This window comes from Chelmon rostratus, chromosome 2 (genome assembly GCF_017976325.1).
Source record: "Chelmon rostratus isolate fCheRos1 chromosome 2, fCheRos1.pri, whole genome shotgun sequence".
NCBI classification, from domain to species: Eukaryota; Metazoa; Chordata; class Actinopteri; order Chaetodontiformes; family Chaetodontidae; genus Chelmon; species Chelmon rostratus.
Window position 1 is genome coordinate 5256883 of NC_055659.1, and position 14520 is coordinate 5271402.

Genomic DNA, 14520 nt, shown 5'->3' on the forward strand with positions numbered 1-14520 from the left:
CCTGTAAATGAAAGACTGAAGTCAATGTTATTAATACCTGTTGATTTTAATTATCAAATGTACATCATCTCAGGGTTTAATTTCACATTAAAACACCCATTCCCCAATACAAAATGAGAAGTTCCTTTTCCCCATACAAAAGTCCTCTCATCCCTTAAGTATCAAAAGTAGCAATGATTAGGCAACACCATCCAGGTTTGACATAAAGACATTCATCCAGATTTCTACAGGATTTACACACAAACCAAAAATATGACCTTTAATCTTCCAGCTCAGATCAAATTTTTGTTTTATTTCAGCATTGTATGCAGTGATTGACAGTCTGTTTTTATTGTTTTTTCACTGCAAAGAGTTTAACTGGTAGAGAGATACTGAGGATGCCAGACTTGAATATCAATATCAAATCTGAACCCTGGTCATCCAGCATCCCTACTAGAGTGTGATTTCTACTCTGCTCAGACAGACGTGAAGCAGATCAGAACTGAGCCACAAAGTTAAAAGTCAGATCTGTTCATGTGAAAATGCAGCTGAAGGAACAGGAAACAGCGATGAACCCACAACTCTAGCACATAATTAAGTAGTCTGTTGTACAGTGCAGGAACCAGTAGTGTGAAGGCAGCTTTAACAGTCATTGATTCGTTATGGTAACATTATGTACTTATGAAATTCTGGGAGCTAAGTTTCAAGAAATTAACAATAAACATCAGTAGTCATATACAGTTTGATGCTTACTTTCAGAGCAAGTCCGGTCTGTAAAGAACTTTAAAGAACCATTATACCGACAGCAAACCAAACACAGAGAATTCCAGTTTTCTTGATAGGAACTGAGCTGTTAAGTCAGCTCTTAATTCTTTTCATAAAAGGTGTGCACAGTTATGTTTATAATTTATTGTACTGTGGCAGCTGACTGACCGAGAAAACTCAAGGATTCAATAGTATTCAGAAGCTGGTCATTCAGCTCACAGAGCTCCAGATTAAATGTGTCTCATTTTCATCATGTTCCTGGCATTGTGTAACCTAAGCTAAGTGCTGTGTAATTCCAGTTATTTTCTTTAACATACGCATTTTAAAGTTTGGCTCCCCTTGCCTCAGTTGAAACCTTCTTCCAAACTCAGTTTTACATTTTGGAAACATGCAGAGACACCAAGTTGTTGTGTCAGGACACTCTCACCCACTAACTTCATGTGTAAAACCAGCTAACTTTATTTACCAATCAAGTATAAAAACGAGTGCAAAATTTGTCAATTTCAGGGCAGCAAAAATCAATAAATGAAATCTCTCTTTCCCAATCAGGTCATTTCTTTTATCCTTTGTCTTTACAGCTCCATCTTTAGGCCAGATTATATCATCTATCACTTTTACTGTTTTGCCTCCCTGATTCACTGCAGAAAAAGTGTCAAAAAAGAGTAATGAGTCTAATTTTCTTTTCCCTTCAACTTTACAGGGGTTTTTAAAATCTGACTTTTTTTTCCTTTTTTTGAAGGGTAGTTTTGCCAGAAACATTTCAACATGTAAATCAATTCCTTCAGGGCAGAAAATGCTTGAAATATCTGATTTGAAAATCTGATCTGAAAAACAAAATTAGCAAAAATAGCTTTGTTAAGCAACTTGTTCACTGGACAGTTATTTGAAGTGCAGCTAATGTGTCCACTCAAACAGGGATGCAGAATGATGCAGGAGGAGTGAAAGCAGGTCTTGGTGCATCATGGGACGGTGACATGGAAGGGGGAGCCTGGGACGTGGTCGTCACCCCACTTGACCACCAGGATGTAGTTGCCCCGCTCTTTCAGCACATAGCTTACATTATACTGCAGGTTGCCCAAGTGTTTGACCAGAACCTCCTCACAGGGGATCTGTGGACCGTGCACACCCACCAGGAGCATATTCTTACCTGGGGAGAGGAGGGAAAGATAACATGTAAGTGAAGTACCTGAACACCAGTGTTGTTAAAAGTGTTAAAGGAACGTTCCATATGTCACAACCTCATTTACTGTCATATTTTCAGCAGTCAAAATACAATTCTACTTAAAACCAACCAAAATGTGTCTCTACCGTCAAGTATCAAAAACAATGACAAATCTTTCCCTCCCAACAGAAACAACAGTAGGATCATGTGAGATCCTTACCGGCCTTGCTGCAGTCGACAGAGAAGCTGCTCCTCTGGCCCACAAAGGCCTTGCTGAGGCCGGGGCCTCGGCTCAGCACCTTGCTGGCATCGGAGTCAGCTAGCCTGGGCATGGCACTCTGGGTGAAGCTGCTGCTGCTGGACGCCCTTACTGCTGGATCAACAGTCAGGGTCGACGTCTCGCTGGCATTGGTCACATTCACCAGCCGAGGACCTAAGAACAGGGTATAATCATTTTTAAGAAACTTTACTCTGGTAGCTTAACAATTTTTTAAAATGCTTTGTAGGGCAGGAGAGCAAGCAGTCATCAAAAGAAAAAGTTGGTGTGCAAAAACAGGATTTTCCATACAATTAATTCTGCAACAAAATAAATTAAAGCCTGCTGCATCTGCCCCTACTTTAGTTAATACTGTTACATTACCCAGAATGCTAGTTGACAAGCTGTTTTTTTTAGCAATCAACTCTATGTCAATGTCATACTTCAGTTTGCTGAAGACCAAGAGATGGAGTTAAAAGGTAAGGACAAAGCTATTACATGGATCTTTGGGGTATCATTACTTTGACATAAATTTGGTATTATACTGAATGGCAATAAATATATTTTTGAGAAAACACTTCACATCATTTCTGCTATAAAACTGAACTGAGCTTCAGTTCAGCAGAAATGTATGGATGTGACGACACCCTTTCTATGATTAAGCAGTTATTCACACAACAATAAACCAAACTACTCAACACAGCCTACAAACACCTGCATTACGTTGCACCAGCTATGTATAAGTTGAAACGTGGCATTGTCGTACATCATTTTCTGCGACAATATCTTGGGTTAGTTTGCAGACAAGTTAAGATGAGCATGATATCGACATGGCGTAAGTATCAAAGTGACTAGTTTCAATGTCATCATTTCGTGTGGATTTTGCACCCAAGCTTTCACATAGCTGGTGCAACGTGCCAAAGGATTTGTAGCATCAGGCTATAGTGGCACAGCACAGGTCAGTTCAGCACAGTGACGTTCACCAATACCTGTGACTTTGGCCTTAAACGGACTGCCAGTGATGTGGTTTGGTCCTCCATATTTGATGCTGATCAGGTAGTTTCCAGGTGCCATGGGAGTGTACTGCACCTTGTAGCCCTCTGGAACCTCCTGGCAGTCCATCTTTACCTTGGATGGACCCTCAATGGTCACGGCCAAGGCCCCGGGGCCCGCTTTAGTGTTGTTGATGATGAACTCTGACTGGGTACCTGCAAGATTAAAACACTTTTAGTACCAGTGGTTCCTTTTATTAACTGTACAAAACCCTTATTAAAATGTATAGCTTATAATTTGACCTTTAATGAAATAATACATTTAATTTAAAGACAATATTAATTTGTTTTGCCTTTATAGATAACAATGACACAATTAAAGAGGTGATGAGTCAGCTCAACACGCAGACAGGTAACCCACCTGTTGTGCCTCTCTCCAGTCCAGCTCCATATGCTGAGACCAGACTGGGCTCTCCTGTCTGTCCTGGTTCCCCAACTCGGACCTGGAAAGGACTTCCTGGGATGTGAGAGCCGTTGAACTTGACATCGATGGAGTGGACCCCATTCTCCCTGGGGATGAACCGGACAGCGTACTTGTCTGGAGGACAGGACAAAGGGATTTGGTTACCAGCAATCACAATGTCAAAGATTTCAAGATATCAAAGACCACTTTCCTCCTTGACAGACAATTTAGCAGTATTTGCGACAAGCAACAGGACTTCAGGCAGGACCATCCTGGCTTCTTTAGACCTCTTTAAGCTGCCATATATTGCCTAGGTGTACTTTTAAAACATACACAGACCTCTTTCCAGCTCAGTGACAGCACACTCCTCTAGAGCTCCAGAGGGGCTGTGGACTTTGGCTGCCATCTTGCCCTGCGCTCCGTTCAGACGCACCGCAAAGGATGCTGGGTGGTTCACCTTCAGACCAGACTCCTACCACACACGCACAGTCAATTCACAGGGATGGACAGTTTAACAGTGGGGAAGAAAATAAGGTAAGACTAAACACACACACACACATATATATACAAATACACTCATTTTTAAGTAGTAGAATTAAGTGCTACAAACAAATTACTGTGTTCCTGCTGACAGTTCCTGTTCTACTCTCTTATTTCTCAGTTCTATTTCTATGATCTCTCTTAATGTATTTTATTTACTGTCTTCTAATCTTACCTGAGCTCCTGTTGGTGCAGCTCCAGCAGACAGAGGCAAACGGCCACAGTATTAAAAAGCAAAGTTAGACACAGTGACACTATACTACAGTCTTACAGTGTTATAGTACAGTCTTACAGTCTGAGTCTCATTAAATTTAACATGGTTTCCAGCATTTTAGAGTTTTTAGATATGCAGTGTCATTTCCATTATTGAGGCTCAATACCTTAACTTCATTACAATAATTTGTCATTTTAATTAGTGATAATGTTATATGTCATGATATAGTAAGTGGAATGTCATGTAGGAAACTGCTTATAAGAGTATAATGAGATCAAAATCAAGGCACCTCATCACACTGATGCAAAAATCTTGTACATTGCCAAATACAGCAGAGATTAAAAGGGATTTGCATTTTGGCAAAATCTCTATCGCATCTTCAGACACTAATACACTGTTGCTATGAAGTACCCAGACAGCAGTATTTGACTGTACCATAAGACCCAGATTTAATGAAGACATTAGCGTGCTGCAGACAAGAAACAAACTATAGTCTCTAAAAGGACAGCGGGAGGTCTGCTGTGGCCCGCCTCAGTCTGCTGTAGCTAGGCAACCAGGGAGCCGATGATGCTGATAATGACGATCCTGTTAAAAGCCTTTAAATGAAACACAAGAGAAACACCAGCAGTTCCACACCAGACAGAAGAAGGATGACCAGAGCCAGACACAACAGTCAAGAGAGGGAGGATTTCCTGAACACAGATGTCTAAACACAGTCAGTCTGAACAGATGTGTTTGGGATTACATCACTGAAAGGACAGTGTCTGTCCATCCAACACAGACAGAGGTACTGTGTTCAGTAAATGTCAAGGAAATCTGCTGATGATTTTTGTTGTGAAGCTGACATTTTGGAAATGATGTGAAACATCATGGAGTGAAAAGAGTTGTGTGAATCCTTAAGAGTGTGTCCAAGGCAGGATGAAGGACAAACTATTTCCAGTTTTGACTCTCCTTGAAGTTTCCTGTGGCACCTCTCTCAAGCCAAAGTGTCGGTTTCACACTGAAACTGTGTGTTTGCCTGGCTGTGGTCACGTCCATGAGAGGCCAGTTGCATAAAGAAAATTCTAATACCTGACTATCTGTACAACTGCAAGGGTCTGACTGATATGAGCTATTTAGCCTGATGTTCACTATCTTGACAAATCTAAGTGTTGAGTCTCCAAAAGTCCTTTTTGTTGCACTGAAAAGGCTCTGAAAGCATGCCTGTGAATATTCTCATTCATCCAGGTCATTGTAAGCTTTAGGGCATTCATTCGTTCGCAACTGGACCTCGTCAGTTTGTCTTAGAAGACGTTTCGCCTCTCATCCAAGCAGGCTTCATCAGTTCGTACGCAACCAGACTAGATAGGACAGCTCTAGTCTCAGACTAGTGCTGTCCTATCTAGTCTGGTTGCTCAGACTAGAGCTGTCCTATCTAGTCTGGTTGCGTACGAACTGATGAAGCCTGCTCGGATGAGAGGCGAAACGTCTTCTAAGACAAACTGACGAGGTCCAGTTGCGAACGATTGAATGCCCTAAAGCTCTGAAAGCATGTTTTGACTATCTGTAATTCGTGTTACACTTCCTTCCAGCTCACTAACATATTGAAAATCAGCGATGAAGTGTGACGCTAAGTTTTAAAGCATTACAGGTTGGATTTGGGTGTGAGCTGGATTCAGAATTATTTTAAAGTGGCAGTCTTAATTATTTCAGTCCTGTTTGATTTGGCAACACCTGTACTTCCTGGTGGTAACAGCGAATGTGATTTAATACTGCAGGTCACAGAATTCGTTTAATGTAAGCTCAAACCAGTCAAACCATTACAGCCAGTTTATCTGCTCAAAATCTCTTTGCTCCTAACATCACATTTTTATGCAACTGTGCCCCAGAGCCCTTTAGCAATGCAGGGCAGGCTGGATGTGGAGGTGTCTCCTCATGCCTCACCTGAAGGCCGGTAACAGTGAGGCGGCGAGCGTCGTTTGCTGGAGCAACAACAGGAACAAGGTAGGGGCTGTCAGGTATGTGCTGGTCATTGAACTTCACTGCAATCTCGTAATCACCTGGAGACAAGGGAACAAGAATGTAACTCAGGGAGTCAAAGAGACATCAGTGAACAATCATCAGGGTCAGCTGTGTGTGTTTTCTCTACCAGGCTCCTGAGCGATGTACGAGACGCCGCAGGTTCCGTCTTTGCGGTCGTCGAAGGAGATCTCTGCCCTGCTGGGTCCTTCCACAGCGATGGCCAGGCCGCCAGCCCCTGCCTCCCTCGTCCAGATACTGAACTCAGCTGGTAAAAGAGTGGATATAAGAAAGCTAATGTATTATCATATCAGACATGTCAGATGTGTTATGAGTTACAAAGCGAGCTCATCCTGCTGAAACCTTTAAATACTTGCCAGACATAAAGCATTTCTTTTTACTATTTTCTGATAATAATGTTAAACCATGACAGTTTTTAAGTAGCAGAGAGTGCAGCAGACGTGATTGATTTACCATTTTTAGATTGTTAGTTAGATTGTTGTCCTTTTTCAAACCAATGTGTGTTCAACCTAAAAGTGTGCCTCTCTCATAGGATACGGCTGGTGATATTCTTCATGTTGCATGACCAAAACCAACAATGTGTATGTCCTTCTCTTACTTTTGAACTTCTATCCTCTATGTGGCATTTAGTCTCATTTTAGTTTCACTTCCTCCTGAAGATGAAAATCTTAAAAAACGGTCACAAAAAGAAGTTCAGAAATTGACAAAAATATATATACTGCAGCAAACTTTACTCCATCAGGAGGAAATTATGCAACAGAGTGGCTCATTGATGTGTTTTAATAGTTTCTGGGCAGCAGTGGAGCAAGTCCCTGTAAAGATGGTGTCTGTGTTTGTGTACCTGGCTCTCCTGCCTGTGCTCCCTCCAGTCCTGGACCTCCGGCTCTCACCTTGGCGGCCCCGCCCTCTCCCAGCGGCCCCACAGTGAACTGGAAGGGGCTGCCTGGCACATGCACACCCCTGTACCTCACACTCACACTGTGCACACCCATCTCTGTGGGCACGAAGCGCACGCAGTAGGTGTCATTACCCACGGCGACCAGCTCTGCAGGTTGACTGGCTCCAGACGGGGAAGTGACCTCAGCAGTGACGTCCTGCATATCGATCGCTGAAAACAGAGAGTTTTATTACTTTTTGTGTATTTGTTAACGTAGCTGATTTAACCTTATCCGGTTATGTGTCATTGTTGGTACAGTCAATGCACATCTGAGCAAGTTTAGTTCCTCAGTATTTTTATCCAGTGTTGAAATTTGTCTTTGCTTCCTCTATCAGTAGATATACATACCTACGGTAAATTGCTTTTGCAAGACGTGTGACAACTGTAGGTATGGTATCTATTATACATATTACTGTATTTTGTATTCTTGTATTATCATTTTATGGTAATTTTGATATTGTGACTACATCATTTTGTTGCCTAAAATAATTCAGTTGAACAACTACCTGATCAGACATTCCCAAGAATAATTTCTAAAATATTTAATAAAGGGGGCAGTGGTGGAAGAGGTATTGAGATTTTGTTCTTCAGTGAAAGTAACAATATTACAGTATAGAAATACTCACGTTTTGAATCAAACTTCTAATAAGTAATTAGTAACCATGGTTAAATAAATAAGTGAACCAATTCCCTCTGAAATGTAGTGCGTATGTGGTGTATATTAATGGTATCACCCAGCCCTAAAACCAAACAAAGTGAAGCAACAGAAACTGATGAGGTGGATTTTGTCTCAAACAAACACACACATCTTCAACTTAATAGAGCATGTTATGTTGCAAACCTTGTGCTGCCAACCCCAGCATTTTTTTTTTCCTAGGACTCTACAACGCACCCTCCACCCTGGCGCCACCCACTGAGCAACAGGCATCAACAGCCCAAACACCCCTCGCTGCCCTTGACCCTCCTGCCAGCACCAGACCAGAGAGGCCGGTGATGAGGCGAACACGCCCAGGGGAGAGGTTCTGATCCTGGGCAACAGCATAGGAATGAGCCCCGCGACCTCTGGATCTTCCAGACCACCAGAGAGAGCAGTAGGACCGGGTGGAGGTGTGAGAGAGGAGCTGCCGAGACAAGATCAGGAGGAACCAGCTCACTGGAAGGACAGGAGGATGAAAAGGTGGAGGAGGACACAGAGAGGAGGGTGAGGAGGAGAGAAACGAATGGAGACAAGGACAAAAGGCAGAAGAGAAAATAAGGAGACGCTGAGGAGGAAAAAGCCAAGGAAAAGGAGGCAGGGTGAGACAGAAGGATGGAAGAGGAGGGAAAGAAAGACAGGAAAATAAGAGATTAGGAAAGAACAAAAGATAAAGCAGACAGACTACAGTCAGTGCAGATCAGTAGTAAGAATCAACAGAGCTTCAGACGGGAAACAGTTGAAGAAAAGGAGGCAGAGGAGTAGACCCGAGGATGCAGGATGTTTTCAGTCTGAACCACGTCTCTGGATTCCAGGCTGACGGTCACACTGTGACACACTGAGGCTCAACGAGGTAAGGACCCACTCACTTTAACCTGAAGGGTTTTCTTTCATTGACTTACAAAACAAACACAGTACCATTACTGCACCTGTCATCCAGGTATGTGTGGACACCGACAGACACTGCAGACAGCCAATCGGACAAGCCTTCAGATTAGCAAGGTGAGAAAGTGTGTGTGTGTGTGTGTGTGTGTGTGTGTGTACCTGGTATCTTCAGACTGAGGTCACACACGCTCCCCACGCTGGCAACAGATGCTGCCTTCTGTCGTCGGGTGATGCTCTCCCGGATACGACCCTCCCCAGTCACCCGCACCGTGAACGGACTTCCTGTTGACAAACACATCTCAGATTATTTGTGTGAAAAGACGTATTCCACTATGGTTCATTAAAAATATTCTCCCTCTTAAAAAAAATCCAGAACTTCTTTCAAAACTTTAGTTGCATTTTCACTGAAAAGTCTGTTCCCAGTGTGTGTGCACACTGAACAATCTGAGTTTCCACTTTATGTGAAAGTTGCAAATTGGACCACAATGTGTTGAACATCAAAGTGAAATAACAGTAACCAAAACACATTTTTGAGTGGAAGGAGATTTCAAAGTATGACTGTGAAAATCTTCCCCCTTTAAAGTCTTACTCCAAAGCTTTATCAGTAAATCAGAGTATTGTACGTTATGGCATCACAAAGCAGTACAGAAATACAGGATTTATAATAAATATTTGTCATTCCAAGTAATCCATGGCTTCACTTAAAATGTCACACTTGACACACAGATAATTCCAGTCCTCAAAAATACAATTTTGCCTTTGGGGGAATGGAATCAGTAACTTGTATTCTAGATGAACTGTGAGAATTGCATCAATAACATTTTTGTCCACCCGCAGTGTAATCTGTAAAAAGTGTTTGGCTTTTACCTGGGACATGTTCCTCAGCGAAGCGGATTGAGACGATGTAGTTTCCTGGTTCAGTCGGACAGTAGGTGACTCTACACGTCCCGTCCTCCACGTCCTCTGTCTGAATGTCCACCTTACTGGGACCTTCGATGGACAGAGCCAGTCCGCCATAGCCTGCACGCATAAACAGAACACAGTACATGAAGTTAACACTGGTTGGCAGAGAGAGACAGCTGACAGACTTTTTATTGACGCCATCATCATCCCTGATTGCAGAAATTAACTTGAATATAATATTACTGGTAAAGCCAGGAAACTCCTTTAAATTGATATAAAGCAGTGCTTTGAGCTACCACCAAAATCAGCTTGTTTAGCCAGTACAATGTTTACTATGTTAGCCTGCTAAAGTTAGCCAGCACGGCTAAAAACATAAATGGAGATAAGTAAACACAGCTGTGGTGTTTGCAGGCCTGCATACTGACCGGCCTCCCGTGTGTCGACCACGAAGCTGGAGTTGTTGAAGGTGGTCCCCTGGACGAGGCCGTCACCGTGAGCTTTGACTTGGCTGGCATCGCCGATCTCAGACTGGACAACCATGATGGTGATGGGACTGTTGGCGACATGACGGCCATTCTTCAGGATGCTGACCCGGTGTTCACCCACCTCCCGTGGGATGAAGGAGATACCTAGGAGGAGGAGGAGGAGGAGGAGGGAAGGGGTGAGAGTGCAGTGGGGCAAGATGCAAAAGTTAATAAGTGATGAAAAGTGAAGGAGAGGAGGGACGACAGAAGAAGAGAAGCAGATGTGAGAAAATGAAGAAGAGGAAGATAAAGAAGGATCGAGGAGGGAGAGGAAGAACAGATGGAAAAGAGGGAAAATAGTTGAAAGAGAGGAAGGGTGTAAAGAGTGAGAAGAAAGATTCAAATGAGCACATGTTACAGTAACCTTTTAACTAATTACTAATGTGTGTGTGTGTGTGTGTGTGTTACCGATGTGGTTGTTGGCCATCCTCTTCAGCAGGCAGGGCTCGTCACGGCCGGACGGCGCCTGGATGCTGGCGGTCAGCAGGCTCAGGTCTGTCTCATTAATGTCCAGAGAGAAATCTGCTGCAGAGCCAAGTTTGACCTGAGAGCGCCGCTGGTTGTCCTCTGAAACACACACACAGGTAAGAGGTAACATTATCTCAATATCTGATGATCAGACTAACTGATAACGACTGACTGAGCAGTTTGTTTCTAATTGTCTTGGCGTCAGAAACATTTTCTTCTGCTTAATTAGAGAATAAATCATCATCAGCTAATTTTGACAGATCCTGATTCGTCTCCTGTTGTGATCCACTTAGTTAAAACATGAAGGTCTGAACTGTAGCCTCATTCGTTAAATATGTGGCCTTTACTGTGTGAATTAGCGCTTCTCTTCGTGAATTTTAAGTACGGTAATAACATTTTCACAACATGATTCCATAAGTCGCTGTAAACAATAGCAGGAATCCAAAACCAGCTGACAAACCCTTTATTCAATTAAAGGCTCTTTAAAGATTAGATAAGTTTTAAAACTAATCATGAAAAGTCAAAAATGAATGATAACCTGAAAATTCCTTCTGTTTAAATAGAAATGCGAATAAAATTGGGTTTGAATTACTGATCGTTAATTAATAATTAATCTGCCTGTTGGTATACTGTCTGTGCGTTGAGTCTCACCGGTGATCCTGGCGGTGAACGGGCTGCCGGCAATGTGATCGTTGTTATATTTGACCAGAATGTTGTAGTCTCCCGGCAGAGTGGGCAGGTAGCTGACGCTGCACGTCCCATCCTTGTTGTCCACACAGCTGATCTCTGCTTTAGAGGGACCCTCGATGGCCAAGTCCAGACCCCCTGGACGGACGGACAGACAGACAAACTGAATTTATATGAAACAGGATGTTATCACGGATCTACTGAAAACTAAAAAAAGACAAAAATATGGCTTCTATGCTAATAATACTGTAAAGAGACCAGTTTACTGCCACATTACTATTATAAACACTAGTACTGCAAATACTGTCACTACTACTGCTGCTGCCACGAATACTACTACTACTACTACTGCCAAATACTACGAATGCTGAAGAGCATTTTTGTTTTGTGCTGGAACAATTAGTCAATTAGTTAACACAAATTAATCATCAACAACAATTGTCATTTACCAAAAAGAAATGACAAAGATTTATTGGTTCCAGCTTCTTGTGGTTGGCTCCATATGCCAACATTGTGTAAGCCCCGCCCACCTTTAAGCGATCCAATCACATCTAAAGGATTTTTTTTAAATACTTCTACTAACCAAACCCCTCACACAGGGTTTGTTTTTTATGTGGATGTCACATGACTGAAGCTAAAGATGCTCTAACTTCCATTTCACCATGACTTTAAAAGAATAATTGATTAATCCAGAAAATAATTGGCATATTAATCAATAATGAAAACAGTTAATAGTTGCAGTTACGTTACATCAGATTAAAAACACCAGACTTGTGACTGTATCCGCTCGTCTTGCTGGATTTGCAGATAGTTTTCCTAAAAGCCACATGAGGCTAAAATCAGTGCTAAACTGAACCTTTTGTGACTCATCGCTGCCATTTATCTAGAGAGAGATTTAAGGATTACAGGCTCCCTCAAGGGTTTATAACATTTTAATGTTGTTGTTTTTTAAATAAAACACTTTGTCACTAAATTGACTGGGCTATTTCTCTTGTTTTCTAAAGACAGAGTATATTACTGTCTATAACAGCCTTTTTTTTTGATAAACCTGAAGGGTGCTACAGTCAGATATCTTCTAATTCTACACATTGTGGCTTTAATATTATTGATAAGGTTTTTGTTGCAGTCACTGAGGTGCAACTTTTATAACAAATATCACGATTACTAAAACGTGTTGTAAAAATATAAAACACGCTGTCATCACAGGTGCTGCTGCTGTCAGATGACACTGTCACCAGAATAACTACCAACTCTGCTGCTCCTCCTCTTCCTGTAACTAACGTACCTTCAGAGGCGTCCTCTGTAAAGACGGTGAATGTGGCCATCTTGTTGGCGACCCCGTAGCTCAGACCAGGACCATAGGCCGTGACATTAGGGCTACTGGCATGGTTCACATAGAACTGAAGGGGAGACTCTGCAACACACACACTCCAACATCAGAAAAACATAAAGCATTGAGACGAAAGGTGGAGCTGTTTCAGGAATCCTTATTCCACACATTGCGTAATTTTGGTCTGGGCCTGTTTCTTCTGATTTGGGCTCATTTGTCCCAATGAAGGTCAAATTTAATGCTGCAGTAAACAATGACATTTAAGACAATACTGTTCTTGCAACTTTGTGTGTACTGGACTGGACTGCACAGAGCCCTGACCTCAACCCCATCCAACACCTTTGGGATGAACTAGAACACCACCACCATTCTCGCCAAACATCAGTGTTGGACCTCGCTAATGCTGTTGTGGCTGAATGGGAGCAAATCCCTGCAAGTTCAACATCTGGTGGAAAGACTGAAACCAGAAGTGTGGAGGCTATTATATCAGCAGAAGAATGCCCATGGTACCTAATCACATGCACACGCATGCACACACACCCACACACCCACACCCACACACACACACACACACACACACATTCCATGCTTCATCCTGACTATGACGTCAGTGTCCAAACATCCTGACAGTAGATTGATGTCTGAGAGAAGCTGCAGTTTTCCTGCTGGAAACCAGGTGTCTTCACTGCACCTTTCTAACCCTAGTCATGAAAATCTGTGTATGTGTGTTTGCTCGCTCGCTCACCTGGGATGTGTGTGCCGTTGTATTTGATGTGCATCTCATGCAGGCCGGCCTCAGTGGGCGAGTACTGCACTGTGACTGTCCCATCCATGTTGTCTGAGATCAGTGGCTGAGCTGATTTACCTGAAGGCATCAGCACCTCACCTGAGAGAGTCAGAGCATCAGAGGCAGATGTGCGTATGGTTTGATTATTTCAATTTGACGTTTCTGTTATTAATATGTTACGTATGGAAGAGGGGTAAACAGATTATCAATATGGATTTTTCCCACTCCTGATGAATTTATAACAGACTACATGCTGGAAGACACCGTCTCTACTGTGATATGCATTTGGACCGTAGAAATCAGGGTCCAGGAATAAAAGTTAACCACGTGCACATTCGCCAAACCAGCCAATTATTCTTCATCCTTGATGCCTTTTTCACTTCTTGAGCAGAAGGTGAACTGATCTGCAGCAAGGAAGTGTCGGTCATGATATATGGAAGGAGGAGGACTAATTGTTTGGTTTGACAAGTGGAGCTGTTACGTAACATCGCTGGCTTCACCAGTCTGTTAAGTCGATGTTCATTATGGCTTCATCTGGTAATAAAAAGGACCAGGATGGAAATGTTAAGGACATAGTATGATCGTTGTTTTTGTGGAGACTCAGACGAAAGGCCAACATTACCATCATATTTAATTAACCAGGTGTGCATCTAAAAGGGGCGTTAATCTGGTTAACTGTGGGAAACATCCGGGACCGCCAACATGTACGACTGTATTTCTGAATCAGCAGACAAAAAGCATTCAGTTCATCAGTCCCTCTCTCACCTGTGATTTCTCCCTTCCTGAAGGAGAAAGGTATCACCATGTCGAACGGTCTGAAGCCGCTTCCATTAACGCTGCTGCTGTTTGGCTGATAGCTGTCTGATGTCACCTGAAGGAGACAGAGTTTGACATGGTCAACGCTACAAACAACTT

The 14520-nt window shown here is 42.6% G+C and overlaps 1 protein-coding gene across 1 annotated transcript in view; it reads right to left on the minus strand.

Moving 5' to 3' along the window:
* Positions 1 to 33: 33 nt before the first annotated feature.
* LOC121620948 (filamin-B) overlaps positions 34 to 14520 on the minus strand; it is a 67839-nt gene continuing 53352 nt past the window's right edge. The window contains exons 34-49 of the mRNA XM_041957209.1: positions 14371 to 14476; positions 13564 to 13704; positions 12774 to 12902; positions 11453 to 11626; positions 10742 to 10900; positions 10235 to 10438; positions 9774 to 9926; positions 9066 to 9188; positions 7232 to 7498; positions 6500 to 6637; positions 6295 to 6410; positions 3957 to 4089; positions 3576 to 3752; positions 3152 to 3370; positions 2127 to 2339; positions 34 to 1891 (exon numbers count right to left, since the gene is read on the minus strand). Coding sequence (XP_041813143.1) covers positions 1704 to 1891; positions 2127 to 2339; positions 3152 to 3370; positions 3576 to 3752; positions 3957 to 4089; positions 6295 to 6410; positions 6500 to 6637; positions 7232 to 7498; positions 9066 to 9188; positions 9774 to 9926; positions 10235 to 10438; positions 10742 to 10900; positions 11453 to 11626; positions 12774 to 12902; positions 13564 to 13704; positions 14371 to 14476 — 2640 coding nt within the window. The 3' untranslated portion in view covers positions 34 to 1703. The remainder of the gene's footprint in view (positions 1892 to 2126; positions 2340 to 3151; positions 3371 to 3575; positions 3753 to 3956; positions 4090 to 6294; positions 6411 to 6499; positions 6638 to 7231; positions 7499 to 9065; positions 9189 to 9773; positions 9927 to 10234; positions 10439 to 10741; positions 10901 to 11452; positions 11627 to 12773; positions 12903 to 13563; positions 13705 to 14370; positions 14477 to 14520) is intronic.